Source organism: Sceloporus occidentalis, unplaced genomic scaffold (genome assembly GCF_023333645.1).
Source record: "Sceloporus occidentalis isolate IW3139 unplaced genomic scaffold, rSceOcc1.0.p SCAF_3, whole genome shotgun sequence".
Classification (NCBI taxonomy): domain Eukaryota; kingdom Metazoa; phylum Chordata; class Lepidosauria; order Squamata; family Phrynosomatidae; genus Sceloporus; species Sceloporus occidentalis.
In genome coordinates this window covers 100254447-100277291 of record NW_028316983.1, presented here as the reverse complement: position 1 = coordinate 100277291, position 22845 = coordinate 100254447, and the positions used below count along the sequence as shown (strand labels likewise).

At 40.9% G+C, this 22845-nt stretch overlaps 1 protein-coding gene across 1 annotated transcript in view; it reads left to right on the top strand.

Annotated features, from left to right (window-relative positions):
- Positions 1 to 11371, top strand: part of LOC149316479 (zinc finger protein Gfi-1-like) — a 29694-nt gene extending 18323 nt beyond the window's left edge. The window contains exons 4-7 of the mRNA XM_089518716.1: positions 494 to 900; positions 2463 to 2600; positions 5683 to 5848; positions 10815 to 11371. Of these exons, the coding sequence (XP_089374842.1) occupies positions 494 to 900; positions 2463 to 2600; positions 5683 to 5848; positions 10815 to 10993 (890 nt within the window). The 3' untranslated portion in view covers positions 10994 to 11371. The remainder of the gene's footprint in view (positions 1 to 493; positions 901 to 2462; positions 2601 to 5682; positions 5849 to 10814) is intronic.
- The last annotated feature ends 11474 nt before the right edge of the window (positions 11372 to 22845 follow it).

The window sequence follows — 22845 nt, the reverse complement described above, 5'->3', positions numbered from 1 at the left end:
AGTGTTGCTGTTTGCAGTAAGTGATGCTGAAATCTTGCAAAGCAATGTAGATATTCTGTAAGGAGTGGGTTGTAGTGAAGCGGTTGTTTACATGTATGACAAGGAAAGCTTGTTTATTGTCACCAGTTGTCTCCAGGGTGCTTGTTTTGTACTACTGCACATTAGTTCTGACAGAGCAGTCTGCATTTAACTCAAATAGTAGGCCAGCTTTCCACAACTTGGTGCCTTCCATGTTGAACTGCATTGTCCAGTCACCGTATTGGGGAAGTCTGCAAAAGAGACACAAGTGGGAGTGGTGGTATGTTTTGAAATTGTGATGTGGCATGTAGACCTCCCAGCCAGCATGGCTACTCACCATGAAACTAGATGCCTCCAAAGATAGTAAGCAACTCTTTCTGTATGTTTTGTCACAAAGCAGGCCAGAAGCTGAACAATATTTATGTTTAAAGTGAATGGTGTCAAACAACCTCCTCTCAATTTTGTGTCTCAACAGCTTCTGAGCGCTCAATTTGTCCATCCTTAGATGAAGCGTCCCCCTTCACGGTGCCCTTGAAACCCTATGCATGGAGTAGTCTGGGAAACTCTGAGCTGAGGCATTTTGTACAGAACTACAGGCCTTGCCCAGCTCTGGAACGCAGCTCATCCCTTGGTCTCTTCTGTGAGCGGAGAACTGAGCCCAGTCTTTTTGGATCTGAGCGGAGCTCAGCCCTGGGACTCTATGGTGACTTTGGCTCCCCTGGACTCTTTGAGCGGCCAACCGCACCTCCTGGCATCTATGTGGAGGCTCCCACTGGACTCCAGCAGGAGAAGAATGCAAGTGGCATCAAACTGGAATCAGAGCTCCTCTGTCGCCCCCTGTTGCTCAGCAGTGGTTCCTACAAGTGTGTCAAATGCAGCAAGGTAGAAATTGTGTTCTATACGTCCTTCTGTGGTGTTGCATTTCCTACTCTGGCCCTTTAAAATAGCTTCAGTTGCGGTGGCAACGTCTGTGGGGCAAGGCCCAGGTAAAAGGATGGGAAGGCACAAGGAAAGCTAGTAAAAAAAAGAAGCTGTTAACAAGATGTCTCTGACTATGTTTGCATCTACACTGTAGAATTACTACTCATGTATAACCCTAGAAATGTAGGTTAAAAAATTGATCCAAAAAACCTGAGTTGACTTAGCCACAGGTCAATATAGGTATGTAACTCATGTGTACACATACACACACACACACACACAGACACACACCTGCCCTGGAAGCACTGACCCCCTTCTACTCTCTCATTCATCCAGCCTTTAGCATGAGCACAAATAGTTATGCTTGCTGGAATTTTGTAAATTCTTTGGCATTGTTTTCCTTCACTTCATCCTTTACATCCTTCATTATATCCCCCTAAGTTTTACCTTTGACTTATCCACGGGTCATATCAAAATCCATTATTTTGGCCCCAAAACCTGCCCTTGACTTACATATGAGGTCGACTTATAGTCAAGTATACATGGTAATGTAATTTTATATCACTTTAGCTGTCATGGCACAATGCTATGCAAATCTAGGATTTGTAGTTTCGTGAGATATTTAGCTTTCTCTGGTGCACAAAAAACAACAAATCCCAAGATTCCATAGGATGGCGCCATGACAGTTCAAGCAGTGTCAAACTGCATTAATCCTGCAGTGTGGCAGCAGCCATAGAAGTTGTGACCAGGGGAAGGAAGTGCTTCAGAGCAAGTTACATGACTAGCCCTGGTAAACTGGTTGTCTTAAGTAGTTTTCTTAACAGCACAAGAAGGCTTAGGTCAGAGCAAAGACCTATTATGGGAGTCCATGAGCAGAACACAAGGGCAATATCACCCCACACTGTTGTTCCCCAGTGGCTGATATGCAGTGGGGGTGAAAGGTGCACAACCTTTTACAAGACTGGTTCACTTCTTGAGAAGGTTTTGTTACAATAGTATATTTTGCAACCTTTCTAAAGAGACACACTTAAAATGAGTAGCCTAAAAGCATAAACAAATAGCATACAAAAGAAGCTAATAAATATTATAACAGCATCAGTTATCAACCAAGACTCACTTCTAAGCTAGCATTCCAGTTTGTAGTCATCTTCTTTTGCTAGATCAGGACCTCACCATTAAACAGAATGGAATGAAGCCTCAGGCAGCAGATTTTGGTTGTCACAACATAGCAGCAAATTGTTAATTATACCATTTGTTATTATTCAATTTTTACCAGAGATGGGTGGGAAGGGGATGTACTTCTTAGATTTTCTAACTCACATGTACCTTTGTCTTTGCTGTGTGTGGGGGCCACAATTTGCTCCTCCACCTCAGGCACCCAAATAACTTGGGTCATCCATGAGCTGGAACTTAGTACTAATACACTGCCAAACTCTGTGCTCACTCTTGCCAAGATCCTGGGCTCCAAATCTGCTATGATATTCAATGCTGAATCTCCATATTGCTTTTCTCTCCTTTCTCAGGTCTTCTCCACCCCACATGGCTTGGAGGTGCATGTTCGTCGTTCACATAGTGGCACCAGGCCCTTTGCTTGTGAAATGTGCGGCAAGACGTTTGGCCATGCTGTTAGCTTGGAGCAGCATAAAGCTGTGCACTCACAGGTGAGAATGCTAAGGGAGTCAGGGACACATGGACTGATCACTGCATAACTGGACAAAGGTTAACTAAAGGACCAAACTGGCAATATTTCCTATGTTACAGTCCTGCCCACCTTTCATGAGGAAGCAACCTCAAACCAGTTTCTATCGCAGAAGCTGGGTGGCTTTGTACAGCTGATACTGCAGAATTATTTATATAACTCCATGCAAATTAATTAATTAATATCTCACCTTTCTCACAATTGGTAGAGAGGCCCTTGATGTCTTTCCCAATGTGATGACCTCCAAATATGATGGATTAAAACATCCAATTTGGTTGGGAATAATGTGGCCAGTGTGGTGCAGTGGTCTGAGTATTGGACTACAACCCTGGAGGCTAGAGTTTGAATTCCTGCTCAGTCATGGAAACCCACTGGGTGACTTAGAGCAAATCACACTCTCTCAGCCTCAGAAGAAGGCAAGGCTAACCTCCTCTGAACAAATCTTGCCAAGAAAACCCCGTGACAGGGTTGTCTTAAGTCAGAAACAACAACAGCAACAAACAACAACAATGTGGCTTGTAGTTCCTGGCGAGGGAAGTCTGCCTATTCTATGTGATCAGACAATGCTTGCAGTAAAAATGTTACCAATAATACTTCCTTGGAAAGCCATCATGTGGACATGGTTTTTGATGGCCTTCATAATCTAGACTGTTTTAAATTTTCTTAGCCACCTTGAGTCCATGTACCAGGAGGAAGATGGGATATGAATAAATATAATAATAATAATAATAATAATAATAATAATAATAATGCACTTAGAGTTGTAGAAGGGCCCAATGTGAAAATAAGCCACTTCTTGTTGGCAAGCTGAATAATGACAGATCCCAACACATTGAAACAAAACAAAACAAAACCTTCAAATTCCATAGGCTGTGGATGTAATTCCTCTTTCCCCAAATGGAAACAGTAGCTGCCATGCGATTGGTAGGAGTAATTCTGATCAATAAGGCACTAGTGAGAACTTTCTAATTGTGAGAAATTAGCTTGGTAGTTTGGAGCAAACATTCTTAGGATCAGAATGCCAATCAAAAGAAAAGTTAAATCCCATATGTTTGAATTATCCCCAATTCCATATGATTAAAAAATGGTCTAAATAAGCATTTACTTTAGCATGAGTCCTTTTGTGGAAAGTCTTTTTAATTTCAGTTGAACTTGATATGTCCAGAGCCGTATCTGGAGAGGACTATTTAAGCAATAATTAAAAAGGAAAATACATGTACTCTGGTTTAAAAAACAAAACAAAATATACCTTATAATATCTTTTAATTTTAGGTACCTTTAGCCTGGACTACAAGAATTAAAGCTAAGGACTTTCTCTTTCTCTCACTCACGGTCTTTGTTTGGTTACTTATTTGATTTAAATCTCTACCAATCAGATTATATATAATATTACGGTAGATACAAGAAGAACACCATTAAAAGACACAAAACAGGATCACCATTGAAACAAGATTAAGTTAAAAGCATAGTTAAAAACAATCAGAATTCAGGATCAAACTTATGGAGGTATATCCAGGAATTGCATAGACTACCTTAAATTGATTTATGTGGCATACAGTAAATTTACATTGGCTTGTATGTCTATTCCATCGAAAAAGGTCTCAGATTTGCATTCTTTCTGGTACTAAAATACCTAGGGATGGAAATAATTTTTGAAAAATGGTTGGAAAACACTTCAAATGTTTGGAAACCATGAAGAGAAGAATCCAGCAGTGATGAGAATTTTCTCAGTTCAGGACTTATTCTGTGAAAAATTAGTATTCTGATTGCTTTGTGCAGAAAATAACATTTCCTGCACAGGAAACGTGTAAAATAATATTTCTACATATTCCTGTGTAGAAAGTTCTGTTTCCTAATCAAATCAAACAGATGTGAATTTGTACAGAATGAATTCTGAATTGTGCATAGGATTTGAGGACTGTGTGGATTTCACAGGAAGAAAATTGCTAAACTTCCTCATTGCTTTCTTTGAGAAGTAACAGGTCTGCCCGGTGCAAATGCCCCAGTGGGAATGGGGCCATGATGAAGAATTACATCCTGAACATATCAGCTTATGACAAAAACTGCATGGCAGCAGCTCAGTGGTACACCTAATAATGTCTCAAAATGGCCCAAACATTCACTTCCAGAGCCCTTGCAAGTGTGTGCTTCTGCATCCACTCCAGTGCAATAATTTAGCAAGAACATAGGGGTGGATAAGAGCAGAGAATTGCAATCCCTGTTAAACTGAATGAGGAACTCAGCTAGTGCAGGAATGTTGCCATTATACCACTGAAGATCAATGGCTAGAATAGTTTCCTCTTGAATTGCTTCATTCAGAATTCATCCAGTCCAATATGCTCTGAGTCTGGCCTAAATCACGTTGATCTCAGCTAGAGCAGACTTAATGAATCAATTGCTGAATGGTGAGTTGACATACAGCCAGCCACAGATTCTTTATTGAAGCATCTCCAGCTTGAAAATATCCCAAAAAGACATACGTTAATTCCAAATAGCAAACCTTGATTTAGCCATTTTATACTGTATAAGGGACATCATTTTATTATGTCACTGTTTTTAATGGAACTTGAGCATCCATGGATTTTGATATCTGTGTGTGTGTGGGTCTTGGAACCAAATCCCAGAGGATACCTAGGGCCCACTGTATAAGTAGATCTCAAGGACTGTATAGGTTTAATGTAACTGAGACTTATCAATAGGATTAAGACTTGATTATTGGTCACATGGGGGAGCCAGTGAAGGTAGGAAAAACCTCTGCAATCTGAAAAATAGAGTTAGTACAGGTGTCTTTCCTGGTTTTTTGTTAGAAAGGTAATATTAATTTTTTAAAATAATAAATGAATGAATAATGAAGTAAACCAGGATATGTGTGATGATGAAGGACATGCTCGCTAGGAATCCGCAGCGCCTTAGCCTTCTGAGATGGGCAAAGCTCCCTTTTCTTTTTTCTTTTCTTACAATTCAAATTAACATAACAAAATATATTTCTGAAGAACAAAAGGTGCATTAAATGCAGTGCATTAAAACCTGTTTTCTTTCTACAGGAACGCAGTTTTGACTGTAAGATCTGTGGTAAAAGCTTTAAGAGATCCTCTACCTTATCCACCCACCTCCTCATCCACTCAGATACCCGGCCTTATCCATGTCAGTACTGTGGGAAGAGATTCCACCAGAAATCTGACATGAAGAAACACACTTTCATCCATACAGGTGAGTCCTGCATCCTTTATGTCTCCCAAGATAGATTCACCTTTCCTACTTTTGGGGATAAAAAGGCAGCCTTTTACCTTGATTAATGCCTTCTGTTGGTACGAGCTCCAGACAGACCATGGCACACACTTAGTTGGTGAACATGGTAGGGGTGTCCAAAGGAATGAAGTAGGGAAATGTGTTCTGTCACTCCAACTTTCCTCAAATTGATGCCCTCCAGATATTTTGAACTACAGCTCTCATGCTCCTTCTGGCTGAGGATGAAAGGGTTTTTATTCTTAAAACATCTCAAGGGGACCAGACTGGGGGAAGCCATGCTACACCATTCATTCTCATTTTTCAAAGCCACATATGTTTCCACATTGTCTTCTTTCCCTTTAGTGCAGTGTATTATACATTCAGAAAAGCCTAAGCATCAGAAGGTTGTGAAGAAGAAGGTTATTGACTCAACTGGCCTTTTGAAAAAATGTTACTTGCAAAACAGCATGCTTGTCCCATTCTTCTGTGGAAAGCATATGTAGGATTTTCAGAAGTCCCTAGTCTGGATACTGATCAGATTTGCTTCCTTGTTTAGGCACCACAAATTTGCATCATCCAGTGCTCCCAGTACGTTTGCTAGGCCCAAGTGTGGTTTTATATACAGCAGCCATTAGAATCCTTACCGTCCAATCAGTATTGCTTTAATAGGATTCTCTCCTGTGTTTATTCATAAAAGCTGTATGTGTCCGAGGTCTATTTCTGTAGCACTAGTTTACATTGGGGATCCTGCACTAGTTGGGGTAACTTTACCATGTCCATCCATCCCATATTATTGGTTTATAACAAGGGCAGCAGCAATGACAGCCTCCTCCTGATTAAACATGAGGACAGTTGGAGAACTCGGGTCCCAACTGTCAGCCACATTGTTTGCTCAAAGCTATCTGTTTGATGAGCTTTTCCAATGAAATGGCTTTAAGGCTATTTATGATGCCAGACAAGGAACCACGATATCAAGCTTAATTGTGATGAAGGCAGAAACTAATAAAATGCAAATGTGCAAAGTGAGGCAAACATTGATGAGAAAAACACTATAACAGATCTTATTGTTCATTGGAAATACAGACCTGCCCAGCATCCTTCTATCTTGACTTCAGTGAGGGTAAAATACAGAGTTGTCCCACCCCAAATCAATGTTAGATTCAGAGTGACAGGCTAGGGATGGGGAATGGGTGAGACCTCCAAATGTTGTTGGATTGCAACTCCCATCATTCCCAGCTAGCACTGCCAGATGTGAGGGATCATAGGAGCTGCAGTCCAGAAACATTTGGAGGATCACTTGTTCCTCATCCCAGTTATATAGGCCTTTCTGAGAGGCTACTTATGAAATAGTATTACTGGGTATACATTGAACCAGAGAAAAATGCAGTTGCTGACACATCTATCTTACAATGTCCAGTAGTGTTGTGAGCTTTCCATGAAAAATCAAATTGCATAAATCTCATAAGCCTCTAGCGGATATTGTCTATCTAGTTGCTAATTGAGACATTTACCTTGATATCAGTTGGACACCCATTCTTTTCCCATCCTCTGCCCACATCTGCCCCATTTTGCAAACTTGGATACATTTTAGAAACCAAGCACTTGGCACAGAATCAGTGTGTGACGGTCTGTTCCCAGTCCAATGTAACTACGTAAGAGTGGAGCCTAAAACTACATATTCTTAATACAGTTACTGTAAGACTATAGTAGCACCATTAATTCTTCTGGGAAGATGATCGTTCTAATTTCAGAATGATCTAATTTCTAGCACAGAGAGGCAGTGAAAAAGAAATGAATGAGGTTTTTGGTATTAGATCTCTAAATAACTTGGATGGCTAGCTAACAGAAAATACTATACCCCTTGATTTTGGAATAGGATGCTATTTAATTCTTTGCCTCAACCAGCAAAATGCCTTATGCCAGCCCTCTGAACCCATAAGAAAGGTCACTACAGATGTTTCAGAGATGAAAAAAAATGAAAGAAAGGTGTTGTTCAATGGCCCTAGAACTTGAAAGTCCTTGAGCCACAGAAACTAGCATTGAAACTCTGTTCTCCTCTGAAAAAGAAATTATCAGTTTTGGTCAAGTAGGAATAGAGTCCTTTTGGTTCATGAGCCAGATTAGGCCTCTATGAGGCCTTCCTAGTTGACCCACCAATAGGGTTGCCATAAATGAGGAGCTCCGAACCGGGACAAATGTAGGACAAGGCTTAAAAATGTAGGACCATTTTTTTTAAAGGTCCTACATTTTAAAACCTTGTCCTCCTCCTCCTTCCTGGCTTGGGAGGAAGCCTCGGCCTCCTCTCAGGCCGGGAAGGATGCAAGGGCTGCTCCTCATCGCGGCGATCACCACGGTGGGAAGCAGCCTCCTCCCGGCCCCCACTCCCTTTCCCGGCCTCTGTGAAGGCTTGGGCCTCCATAGGGGCCGGGAAGGAGGGAGGAGAGCGCCCGCGATCACCGCCTCCTTCCCGGCCTGGGAGCAGGCCGAGGCTTCCTCCCAGGCCGGGAAGGAGGGCCAGGGCCGCCTGTCATCGCGGCGATCGCCGTGGTGGCAAACGGCCTCCCTCTCCTTCCTGGCCTGGGAGGAAGCCTCGGCCTGCTCCCAGGCCGGGAAGGAGGCGGAGGCCGCCCCTCATCGCGGTGATTGCCGCGGTGGGAAGCGGCCTCCTCCTCCTCTCGGTCTGGGAGCAAGCCTCGGCCGGCTCCCAGGCCGGGAAGGAGGCGGAGGCCGCCCCTCATCGCGGTGATTGCTGCGGTGGGAAGCGGCCGCCGCCTCCTCCTCCTCCCTGGCCTCGCTGGGGCCCGGGAGGGAGCGTCTCCGCGGCTGGAGCTCCAACCGCGGAGAGCCCTCCCAGGCCTCAGCAAGGCCTTGGAGCCGCCGCGGCGGCTGAGGTGGCTGCGGTGGGCGGGGCCGTCCCGGTTTGGGCGCCAAACCGGACCGGGACCGGGATGGCACCGCCCAAACCGGGATTGTCCCGCCCCCTGGCGGGATATGGCAACCCTACCCACCAAGACTGTCGAGGTCCTCTTGCTTTTCTGAAGGAAGGTGATTCAATTTGCCAATGGGAGAAGAGAACTGATCACACTGCATGGAGAAAAAGGCACCCTTCGGGGAAATGATGAAATCATCTTTCACGGTTTCCAGGTTTCTTAGAACAGGGGTGGACAATTTTTGAGTGGCCAATGCCAGGCCATTTCCTCCTTTGGCTGCCTACCCTTTGCCTTTTCAGAAGAAAACTGGAAAATGTGTGGCCAAGAAAAATAAGAGTGTGGTCAAGATGGCAAAAATTGTTAATGAACACAAGCTAGGGGAGATTGCAGCAGTTTGCTCTTACCGGCACCTAGAAGGAAGGACACGATTCCACCCCTTTCGCTCTTCTCCCCTCTTTTGAATTAATTTAATACAAGCTACATTTGAACGTTGAACTAAGTTTTCAGTAACTGAAATAAGTCAGGGACAAAGTGGGAAGTGGAGAAACAGGGGCATTTTAAAAGCAACTGAACAAGTGGAATGACAGAACATTATGCAAGAGTGTTCTGCCAAATGGGGACAGTTGAAGGGTATGTTGCTGACTACCTGAGGACTGCATGCCTGAGATTGGACTCTGCTTAGTAAACATTTAAGAATAGATAAAATGGACAAATAGATATAAATCAGATAAAAATACAGTAAAATGGGTAAATGTGTTTTATTATGAACATAGAAAATAATTTTATTTTGTTTGTATTGAGTAAAATCCCCTCAAACCACTATGAAATTAATGAACTGTTATTTAAGAAGATTGATTTATTATATATATTATATAGTATTACATTTTTTTACAATTCATTTAAGATTAAACATAAATAACTATGGAATAAATATAATGAATGAAAGGCATTATTAAATGTATTAAACTTAAAATCAATTTGATAAGCAGCAAGAAAATGAGCACGCACTTTTGTAAGGATTTGGTTGAGAAAGCCTTTTGCTACTAGGCTTTGTGGAAAATACAGAAGGAAATGTTATCAGTTTAGGAGGCTTCAGATCTACATCCCAGGAGGTTTTAACAGATAATGGTTGTTGAAGATGTTGTTGCTTTTGTGATGTTGTTTCTCATAACATTTATGAGATCCAGACACTGCATCTTTTTTTTAAACTTTATTTTTTTTATTAAAGTTTGTTCTGTACAAATATACAAGCAAGATCTTTCTTCAGGACATACTTGGTGTTATATTTCTGCACTTCCCATTTCTTTAATTGGCCACAAATCTAATCTTGTATTTATTTGATGACACAAGTAAGCTCTTTGAAACAAATTTGTAACAAAATTATGAAAAATTAAAACTTTTGCTAATTGAAACAGATCTGTATCTTTCTCTAATTCATTTCTAAAGAGTTTTCATAAATCAATTTTTTAAATACATCTAATCTTAAACTTCTATTTTCATTTCATTTCATTTTTTAAATTTTATTTTCTGATTATGCTGTTCTGGTCCCATAAATTTGGTCTTCTTTCTTTAATCTTTTACTCTTTCTTATGTATTACTGGTTCGTGAGACTTGTTCCTTGAATTTTACCTACTTGTATTTATTTGTCTGCCACACATTGGATCTTATGAGTTACCACACATTGGATGTTCGTAGTTGATAGTGCACCTGCTATTCTGTAATTCGTGGCTCTTCCACACTGCAGAAACAAAGCAGTTTGAAATAACTGTAAGTGTCATGGCTCCATCCTGTGAAATCATGGGATTTGTAGTTTGGTGAGGTATTCACTTTTCAGCCTGATCTATCAGAGCGCTTTGGTTCCTCCTCAGACTACAAATCTCAGGATTCTGTAGGATAGACTCATGACTCTTAAAGCGGTGTTGAATTGCTTTATTTCTGCAGTGTGGATGTATCTTCAGGCAAGTTTGCTGGTGAAGTTTTCTTGTTTAATTTTATGTCCCTCCTGTCATTATCCTTAGGTGAAAAGCCCCACAAGTGTCAGGTGTGCGGCAAAGCTTTCAGCCAGAGCTCCAACCTTATCACCCACAGTCGGAAACACACTGGCTTCAAGCCCTTTGGCTGTGATCTGTGTGGCAAAGGCTTCCAGAGAAAGGTGGATTTGCGGAGACATCGGGAGACACAACACGGCCTGAAGTGAAAGCCACATGGAATTGGGGGAAACAACAGAAACACTATGTCAACATATTTTCCCTCTTTCCTGGTGGGTTGCCCTTTTCCTTCCCTCAACTCTCTGGTCTGGTCATTTGACCCACTTCCTGCCATACTTTTACTGATCAGGAAGTCAGAGCACACTGGCCAGGTTTTTGCAGAACTCAACCAAAACCAGTCTTGGGATGAAAGTGGAACACCATGGTTGAAAGAAGGCAGGATGGAACCTCTTCTCTATTTCTCTTCCTTTAAAGTTAAACACTGAGGGAAAATAATACAAACGCCACCACCTTGAAATCCCAAAGACTGTATGGATAAGCTACCTGGTGCTTCCATACCAGAAAGTCCTCCCTCTCCCCCATTTCCCACGTAGCATTGTTTTCCTGAAAATTATTATTATTACTATTTTGGAAACCTGAAATACAACAGTTTACATATGGTTAACACACTGAGCAGTGTGACAAAGGAGAGCCTGACTGTGTTTTGATTTGCACCATGTAAGAGTTGAAACCGGTTTTAATGAAATGTTTTCCACTGGGGAACTTTTTTTTCCAGAATAAACAGAGCAAGTGGGGGATTTAGGTTTGCTTTTGATTTTGTATTTCCCTCTTATCTTTATTATGTGGAAATAGTCAGAACTAATTCTGATACAAACACATGGCTGAGAAAGTCCCTAGCCTGTTTTGTTGCCACTTTCTGTTTTGTTGTCTTTTTTCATTCTTGGCATTTGATCACAGCTGTGTTACAGTATATGTTGCTGGCTGCTCACTGCTGCTACTTCTTCTTCTCTTCAGCCAGCTATGGAGAGCAACTATCAGAAGCAATATTCTAAATTTACTCACATGGTATTAATGACTTGGTTATTCTTCCTCATCTTCTCCTTCTCCCCCTTCTTCTCAACCACCTATGGAGAGCAACCATCAGAAGCAATATTCTAAATTTACTCAGATGGTATTGATGAGTTGCTGCCTTTCTTCCTCTTCTCCTCCTCCTCCTTTTTTCTCCTTCTCAGACAGCTATGGAGAGCAATCATCAGAAGCAATATTCTAAATTTACTCACATGGTATCAACACCTTGCTGACTCTCCTTCCTCTTCTTCTTTACCTTCTCAGCCAGCTATGGAGGGCAATCATCAGAAGCAATAGTCTAAATTTACTCACATGGTATTAATGTCTTGCTAATTCCTAACCTGAAACAAAATTTTTGGGCCTTTCATATCACAGTGGCATAGATACATGCCCTGGATGTTTCTTCTGTTATTATATTGATACAGTGGTAAATGGTAGTAGCTCATGTCTGCCACAGTCATAAGCACACTGACTTAAAAGGTGTGCAGCAGAAAACTGTGGATCGTTTGAGCTTTCCCTAAGCCAGAAAACATTAAAGCACAGGGCAGTGTTTGTAAACTGTGGCTCTTCAATCATTTTGGACCCCCAGCTCCTGAACATCCCAGGCAATATGCCCAGTGCTTAGGAATTCTGGGAGTTGAAGTCTAAACATCTGAAGGACCAAAGTTCAAAAACGATTGATATATAAGTGATACTATTTAGTTTGGATTAAGTGGATCAGACTTCTCTGAAGTTTGATGGACACTTTGGCAGGAAGACCCTCAATAGTTTCATAATTTTGTACAGTAGTGTCCTTCTACTAGACATTTTTCTAGGATTGCTCCCAGCCACCTGGTTCTAGACTCCACTTTTAGTATTGTAAGACAATGACTTAATCCTTAGGCATTTATTTTCTCTAAGGAAAAGAACCTCTGAGGAAAGAACTGTTTACATCAGATATGGATCAAGGAGACCAGGGCTGGGAATTGTGCAGATGTCCAGATATTGTTAGACTGTAGCTCCAAGCAGTCCTAGCCAGCATAAACAAAGGTGAGGCATGCTGGGAGCTACAGGCCAACAACATCTGGAGGGCTGCATGATTCTCACCTCTTATACAGAGTGAAACGAAACATGTTTAAACTTGCCAAACTATTCTTTCCCTTGCCTGTATAGTTCTGGCTTTGTGTGCAAGTTCTTTGCATAACTATATTGATTACCAGTTCATACACTAGGACTCCAGCATTGCTAGGCATGGTGGAGGTGGAGATTTAACAGTCTACTATTTACTGAAGTCTTCATCTGGATCAAGGAGGCCCCTTGATTGGCTGCAATCTGTATCACAAGAGGAGACATTGAAATAACATTTTTTACATTTGCAGTCATCATCTCCACCCCAACTCACCAATGCAAAAAGTGGGATGGCAGCAAGGGCAAAGAATAATAACCCCCTTCCCATCCACCACACTGATAATCTTAATCTGTATCAGGATTCCCCCTCTGGCAATTTCTGTATTTCTGAATAGGTCAAATACATGAACTGAAGTGAAGGTCAGACATATGCAAGCAATTTGATATGTAGCATGGCCCTACAGTGGAAAGCAGCATTAAACTGCTGTGCTAGACCCCAGTGTTTCCCATGTGTTTCCTGCATTGATTCTTAAGCAGGTCTTCTCAAAATATAAGTCACTACTGCACACTATGCCACAGTGTTAAATCTACATCAATTCCCTTCAAGCTGAGGATTTTAGGGCAAAACATTGCTCTTTCTTTGATAGCTTCCAAGAAGAGGCTTGGAGGGATGTCAATCAACTCCCACATTCCTGGAAGTTGTAGTCCAAAGCCTAACTTTTTCAAGCTCTGTTTCCAAATGTTTCACTCTGCCTGGTGTATTCATGGTTGTCGCATGAGTGCAGGGTTTGAAAAGTTACTTTTAAGGAGAACAATAGTGATGACATGCTGGAGTTAGCCATAACTGAGCATTGGTAGGATAATGTTCCAGATCCCAGAGCACACTGTCAGTTATGCAGTTATAGAGTTCAAGTTATGTGTTCTTCTTAAATCTTCCAAGCTCAACAGGGGTGTGTGCTTGGAAGAAGCCAGAGCCTTTACTTTCCAACTGTTGGAAAGGAAACTTACAAGGAGCTGAAGAAGAGGAGCCAAAAATGAAGCAAATATCTTATTACTTAAAACCAATGTGATGTGCTCTTACATCAAAAAAAGGGAAGAGCTGATTAACAGAGAAAGACTTTCCTTCAGCATTCTATGGTTAGATGACAAGTAGGTGAGAGAGCGCCAATGTGCTTCTGAAACACTGGTATGATTATCTGGGCAATTTGCTCCAAAATGGTCTTGTGCCTGGACGAACCCAGGAATTAGTGTATTACTGTATGGATTTGCCTTAACCGATCCTTTGCATACCTCATTGGGGGGGAAATAATATGTTTTTACTTTATAGGTAAGATTGTAAATGTCTTTATTTAGTTTTACAGTGTGTCTTATGTTCACTGATGCATATTTATTGGAATAATGATTTAAATTAATAAAGTTCTTAAGATCCTCAGAAGGAGCATTTATTTCAACAGAAAGCATTACTCAAACTTGTACTCTGGTGTTAAAATGGTCTTACTTGGAAACCAGCTCAATGGACTCATACCCCCGGTGCATCTGAGGAAGTAGACCAAGTCTATGAAAGCTTATGCTACGCCTTCTTCCACACAGTTGGTCTCAAAAGTGCCACAATATCCCTTTGCATGCTAATATTCCAAAATAACATATCTGTGTCCCCCAGTGACACAGAGATTACAGCAGATAGTTTTCTGTTGAGGGAAGGACAGCAAGAAAGCCTACTTTTTCTAGCACCACTATACACACTGGGCCAGATTGGGGGATGTGGAGGCCCTAAGGTGTATTGGCTACTATTCTACTACTTCTCTTGGCCTACCCACCCTTATAACCTGATTGAAACATTCATGCATGCTCTGATCACTGGCAGAATGGACCTCCTCATGCAGTTCATGCCTGGTAGAATAGGTTGGAGGGGGGGAGAGTTATAACTATGGCAGTAGTGCTACAATTACAAATAAGTAACAATTGTGAATACAGAGCAGTTATGGATGAGTAAATCTGTGTTTAGAGCCACTGTAGAGTAGTGGATTGGGTATTGGTCTGTGACTCTAGAAACCAGGGCTCAAATCCCTGCTTGGCTATGGAAACCCACTGGGAGACCTTGGGCAAGTCACACTTTTTCAGACTCAGAGGACTGAACTCTGAACAAATCTTGCCAAGAAAACCCACTGATAGGATTGCCATAAATTGGAAGTGACGTGAAGGCACACAACAACAGCAACAAACAATTCCTACTTAACAATCTTAGTTGCTGATGTAAAATAATGGCCATCAGGTTTAAGAGGCACCACATTATTCTGAATAAAATGTATAAAACTTTGAAATATAGTACAGACCTAAATGTGGAACTAACTTAGGGATCATAAGATAAGTGGTCACACATACCCCAAACCCCAGGAAATCTTGATTTCTGGTTCATCTCTTTACCATGTAGGCAAGCGTCTAGAATGTTTGGACAGGAACTCGGGAAGGTGTTTGTGAGTCTGCCCCACAGATATGACCCGACAGGCAAAGCATTCAGTGTACCAAAAATAACTGTATCAAAGAAGATTTTTAAACAGTAAAAGGAAGGAGAAATATCTTAATCATCTAGCCATCTAGGAATCAGAACAAATTATTGAGACTGTTACGGCGTGAAATTGGAAGATTGCAAATATCTTTCTTGATCTCATTTCTTAGTTGCATTAAAAATGCATCGTGCATATTATGTGACGGATTATTCATGAAGTGAGCTCCATACCTTTTGTCTGCTGAAGTAATTGAAGGAAAAGTAACAGGAGACAGTGTGGTGCACACCTTTGTTCCTTCTACTGAATTTTTAATAACACCTCCAGCTAGCCAGTTGGTGAAGCTCTGTGCCCACATAAGAGTGGAAAGGCAGAGCTCTCTCAGAAAGACTAACTCTTTCAGGAGCAAATTTGAGCTTGTGTTCATTCACGCCAGGGGTGATTAAATTACCTATCAAGTGTGCTGAGCTATCATGATTCAGGCCTTTGAAAAACAAGGTGGATTTCACCTGACTGATTTAAAATACAAAGGGGTGGAGCGAGGAACAGATGAAATGAGGAAAGACATAACAAAAAAGAACCCATCCTTTGCATGCCGGTCTTATTTTGGAAGGCCCATGGCAGAAAATTCATGATTTTTCTACCTTGCAAGTGTCCAAAATCCCTTAATTTATCATTTAATTTTCTCCTGTGGGATGCTCTTTGGAGAGTGGTTGGTCCACAGTTACTTGGAGCAGAGAGTGGCAAGGGAAGTTAGTTAAGCCAGCGGTAGAAATTGTCATTCTCCAGCTCTTATTTGACAGCAACTCCCAGTAGCCTTAGTCAACATAAACAATGTAAGAAATTCTGGGAGTGGTAGACTAACAACATCTGGAAGGATACATAATTCCTGTCCCTGGGTTAACCCAACCTGCCTCAAGCTCTTGCTCTCCCAGTGTATTGCACTAAAGCTCTCTATGCTATGCTGGTTAACTGCTTTCCTAAACATGGGAACAAGATATAGGAGCACTGCAATTCTCACGTGGGAAGCTAAGGGGAGATTGATCCAAATCTCCTGGCATTTCATCTCCTCCCATTTCTTCTGATGGATTTTTATCACACCTGCTCATTATATACTTATAAAATATATGGAGAGCAAATATCAAGCTGGAAGAAAAGAAGTCTATATCTATAAAAATGTGAGGCACACCTCCTCTGGGGACATTTACTGCTCATTGCCTAACAAAGATTAACTTGGTGCTGCTTGTAAAATTCTTTCAGAAAAAGTAAAAAAGAAGGGGTGGATAAATGGTCTAATGTTTTTATCTTGGAGTCTTCAATTCGGTGAAGCATTTTTAACAACCACAAAAGTGCAAAGAAAATCGGAAATACTCCATAATCCAAAATTGTCAATGTGGGTGGCTGCGATAGTGATACCTTTGCTTTTTGATGGTTCGGTATATACAAATATTTTGTTTCCTACACAAAATTATTGAAAATATTATGTATAAAATTACCTTCAGGCTATATGTATAAGGTGTAGGCAAAACATAAATGAGTGTATGTTTAGATGTGGGGTCTGATCTCCAAGATATCTCATGATGTATCTACAAATATTCCAAAATCCAAACAAAATCCAAAATCCAAAACACTTCTGGTCATAGCATTTCAGATAAAGGCGACTCAACCTGTATTCGTTTGTGAGATTTTAAATCCTTTTTTGCTCCCCACAGAAATGTTCATATACACTTTAAAAAAATGTTTGAAGTCATAAATGCATCCCTTCCCAGCTGCAACACCATTGTAATCCCGCTTCGATCCTTGGAAGAGGTGGGACATATACATAAAATTATTATTATTATTATTATTATTATTATTATTATTATTATTATCTTCTGCTTATAATTAGGGATGGGGAAACCCTCCCAATAAATCCTAGATTGTGCATGTGGGGGGGAAGAGAAGGGACACTCACTAAACTCAACATTATTTGCACACCTTGCTGCAAAATCTAGTAACCAGTAGTGAGTGACCAACATGATTTTGTTTACTTGTGTCATCATCCAAAATCATGTATGTTGTCACATCTAATTGAATCGAACAGCAGTGGGGCAAAGGAGGTCAAGGGCAGTGAGCACAACGAAGATGACGGAAATTGCTGCTGTAAAATAATGCCGTAGAACTTGAATACGTTTTACAACAGGTGTCAAAAATGTAAATGCCCCTGAACCCAAATTTTGAAATGAAGCAAATAGTTAAAGTCTGCTCTGGTTCAAACTAAGTAAAAATGGGTAATGGTAACAGCAGCAGCAGCAGCAGCAGCAGTGTATTGTCTCTCTTGAAACTAATAAAAATAAACTAAAACATATAAAGAAAAAGGCATTATTTTCCAGATTATATTGATTGCTCAATAGAGAAAAAAATATCAAAGCAATATAAGATTGAGATTTGGAATGATAGCAAATACAGCATGATTGGCACTAATTAATGCTGCTGTTGCAAAGCGACATTGTAGCACCTTTGAGATTGAGAGAAAGAAGGTTACAGCATAAGATTTCATGGACTGAGTCTACTTCATCAGATGCAGATTTTGTAGGCTCAGTGTACGAAAGCTTATGTTACAAACTTCTTTCTCTCAATCTCAAAGATTCTACAATATACCTTTGCATACTGGTCTAGACTATCACAGTTATATCTTTAAATTCTAACACTGCTGTTATAACAGATCTTTCAGGGATAGCCATGTTAGCCTGTTTCAGCATAAAAAGGGGAAATGTAGCCTTGGAACTCCTTTAAGACTAACCAACAACCTACTCCTTCAGATACAGGGCTTTGGATCTTTAACAGGGCAATCCTAGACTTTTTGTCAAAGAGCTCCAACATGAGAACACTTGAGCTATCCAAAGCCTAGCTAGGCTCATGGCAACAAGACAGAAAGAGCAAGCAGATTTTCAGGATGTGGAGATCTTTTTCATATCCTTTCCTCACCTTCCACTGACAATTTTTAAAAATTATTTTATTGATTTTCCTCTCCCAATGAAATCAATAGGAAGAAATTAATCCATACCAACTTTAAAGTTTGCCTAGGATGCTGGATGGTTTGGAGATTTAGTATGGGATTATAAATTTTTCAAATCCACAGTCTCTCCCCGATGTTCCCACAACCTCCACTGTATTCCTGACCTTCCCAAACACACACACACACACACACACACACACACACACACACACACACAGTTGCTGTTCTGACATTGGAGAAGTAATTATTTTTCAGCCAAGGAAAAGGATCTAATATAGAAAGTGTTTTGTTGGGTGCCAGTCCAGGAACCATAGGATTGCATTGCTGGATTTCTTGCAATTATGAATACTCATATGGAAAATGATGACGACGACGACAACAACAACAACAACCATTTATTTCTTACCTGCCTTTCTCCAAGGCTCAAGACAGGTTATAACCTAAGTTAAAATTCAATATATAACTAATCACATAAAACCATTTACACACATAGTTTAAAACACATAAACATAGCATTAAATAATCTTTAAACAGTAAAATCATCCAGACATAAAAACAAAAATATACCAATTTAAAATGTGTAGTTCAAAGTCAGCTGGGTAGGCCTGTGAAAGAGAGAAGTCTTTAATACTGTTTTAAATTCAGGCAATGTGTTTAGCTGTCGAATCTCTCCTGGCAGGCCATTCCACAGTCTAGGGCAGTGGTTCTCAACTGTTGGCCCTCCAGATTTTTGAGACTTCAATTCCCAGAATTCCTGAACAATGAGCATATTGACTGGGACTTCTGGGAATTGAAGTCCAAAACGCCTGAAGGCCCAAAGGTTGAGAACCACTGGTCTAGGGGCAGGTGATGAAAATGTCCTCTGGATAACAGTTGCCAGCCTAGTCCCAGCTGGTTGAAGCAAATGTCCCCCAGAGGACCTAAAAGAGATTTGCATTGTTCTGGAATTTTCACAGCCTTGCCTGTCCTACTATCACTAACGTTTAAATACTCATACTTTAGATAACCCTGTGTATTCCTACTCCCTCCCTGCAAATGTTACTTATTCGATTAGGATCTTGCATATTCCACAGTGAGATGGGAGGGCCCTACCATGGAGGAAACTCCTAAAGTGGTTGCTTCTGACTCCCATGTCAGTGGGTCAGAAAGCTGATCCAGATTTTGGATGGTTTAAAGGTGCTGTCCATAGTTCTGATTACAGGGCAGGGATACTGTCCAGTTTCCTGGATACCTCCTTCAAAACCTGAGTTAAAAGTCGGAGTGGACTTGCTGTCCCACTTATAAGGGAGTCATGAGCCACCACTCATGATTCTCAACTGAGTCTGTATGTGCAAAACCAGCCTGGAGTGAACGTTGAACTTTGCTTCAGCACCGGCAAAGGAACAGTGCTTTCTTGCACCCCTGAGATCAGCAGGGTAGTTTAGGGGGTGTAACATAGATTGTGTACTCCATAAAGCTCTGTTGTCTGTCTGAGAAGAATGGCCAGGAGGTTCAGGATGAATGACTGGAAGGCTGTTGCTGCTGTTTTCTTCCTACTCAGCATCTGTCACTTGAGGTTGTTGCCTCCTTCTGCCTCATGGTAGGGCCAGTTTGGGGTCAAGTATGAGAAAAATAATCTCTCTTCTACCCTCTTCCCTTGGGTCAGAATCATCTCAGAGAAATCAAAGATGGGAAAATAGTTCATGAGGCATGTCAAAAATGGTATTTGCCCAACTTATGGGTGTATATTGAAGCCTTTCCACAAATCCGTTCCATTAAAAAATGTTTCTAGTTTTGGAGAATAATGATGACAGTAACCCACTCCAAGTCTATTTTTCTATCATCTGCCTGTCTGTTTGTCTATCATCTTTCTTGTTCTGATCTTGATTTAGAAACAGGCAAATTGGCTGATGGAAGTAGATTTTCTCACCTTACTTTCCCTCTTTAACATGTTATACCAAGGGTCAGGGGAACCTGTTGATTCTCAGACTCTTGTTGTGTGCTTTCAAGTCATTTCCAACTTATGCCGACCCTAACGCCACCTATTATGGGGTCTTCTTGGCAAGTTTCTTCAAAGGAGGTTTGCCATTGTCATCCTCTGAGACTGAGAAAGTGTGACTTGCCCAAGGTCACCCAGAGTCCTAGTCCAATGCTCATCATGCTGGGTCTCCTTCCCAAAAACTGGGTGGAAGCACCTTCAGCTAACAGGAGGCCAATCCTGGAGCCACTCATTATACACTGTAACACACCCTGTGGAAACTGAAGATTTATGCAGTCATGGGGTCCAGTGGGCCCTGATTCTTTTTGCCTGCTAACCTATAACCTAAGATTTCCAATCAATCAATAAATTTGCACCTCAGCAATTTTTCTCTGTCAGTCACACTTTTCTTCCATCTGAATGTTTATGAAAATTCTGTAGCAACTCAAAGAATGGCTTGGTCAGTCATATAAATCTCAGTCAACTACTAGTAGTCAATTTTAAGACACACTGAAATGAGAGGGACAAATTAGTCACACACTTAACCTGAGCTCGGTTGAGTTACATGAGATGTAAACATGACTAATATCAGTTAGATTTGGTCTTCACCGTAACCAACAGAAAGCCATTAACTAACCAACCAACAAGAAATCAGAGATGGGAAACCTGTGGACTTTCAGCTGCAGCTCCCATTTGCTCTAGCTAACATAGGCAATAGTGAAGAGTAATGGGAGTTACAGTTCAACAACATCTACAGATGTTGTCTGATATTGTCTGATATATGGGCTCATACGTTTTGAAGCATGCTAGCTTCAAAAAAGCAGTTGAGCTGTTACACATAAAATGTGGCAATTACACGTGATAAATCATACTCCAAGAAACAACTGCTCAAAGCAGTCATATCATTCACAAAACTGAGATAATTCTCAATAAATATTTAAGTAGCAGTCAGGCTCAATAGTAAAACTAAACTACAGCCAGGGAGAAAAAAGACCATAGAAGAACAGTGTGCAAAATCCGAGTAAGTTGGGCTTCGAAGAATTGATAAAAGGGAAGCCCAGGAGAAAGGCGACGGTTTTGTCCCATCCACTTTGAAGCATTTGTGATGCAACCTAAGATTGGGGAAGAAACCCTGAAGGAAATACACGTTAGAGCAGATGAGTGTTTGACAGGAATCAAAGGAGAGGTGGCAAACGGACTACAAAGCAATCATGTTATCTTTACTGGCCAGAAAATCAGTCTAGGGATTGCTTAAACCTGTAGGAAATGACATGTTCATGAGGCCGCTTCCATGGGCACCTGACAGTGAACCAACTAAACTGTTCTGCCCCCACAGATTGGCTCATAGCACGGAGAGATTGCATGGGATGGAAAAATCACACAGGAAATAAGAAGAAAAGAAAAACACCCCCAACGCTTCACACTTAGGAGGGAAAACTCAGGTCAAGGCAAAGCAAAATTTTCCATTCAAGGAATTACAGTGTTAAATGCTTGACTAATAGGGGGGAAACAGTGGCTAGAAAAGAAACACATATAGTAACATTGTGTTATTGTTAACTGATGAAAATGTTATACTCATTGATTAGAACATTGATTCCCAATAGTGACTGAGACATCAGTTCAAGGAAGGCTTCAGTTCAAGGCAGTGTGATGGGATATATTGGATGGGTTTTTGTTGTTGTTGTTTGCTTTCAATTGGATGCCAGCTTATCAAGATCCTATCCTAGGGTTTTCTTGGCAAGATTTGTTCAGAGGGAATTTGCCTTAGCCTTCCTCTGAGGCTGAGAGAATGTGACTTGCCCAAGGCTAACCATTGCGCTTCCATGGCTGAGAAGGGATCTGAACCCTGGTCTTCTGGAATCCTAGTTTAACACTCAAACCATTATTATTATTATTATTATTATTATTAAGCTTTATATATTTATTTATTTATATAGCACCATAAATTTACTGCACTGCACTCACTCCCACTCCACCATCCTAGCTTAGAATGTTCCTTAGGCGCTAAATATTTGATTGTTCAAATTTCCTCCCCAAAGGGTGATGTTTCTATAGTAAAGGTGCACCCTGAGTAAAACATATAGATTATCCAAATGGAGAACTACTATACAGCTAATCCTTCACACACATACAGGTTCATGCATGTACACACATAGTGAAGAAAATCTCTTTATTCCTTGGAGGCCAGTTCTTTGGTTTTGTGATAGCTTGTACCTAGGCCTTGCATTGGAGCAAAGGAAGATGTTTTAGGCCTTTGCAGAGAGAAGAGAGTTGGTCTTTCCATTAGGTAGAATTCTGTAGACTGAACTGACCACCCTAGACAGTTGATGTGAGGTATCATAAAAAAGAAGGAAACCATTCATTGTTTAATTTATTATTAATAGCCAGAATCCTGTTTGGTAGTTACAAATGTGTAACCTGAAGTTA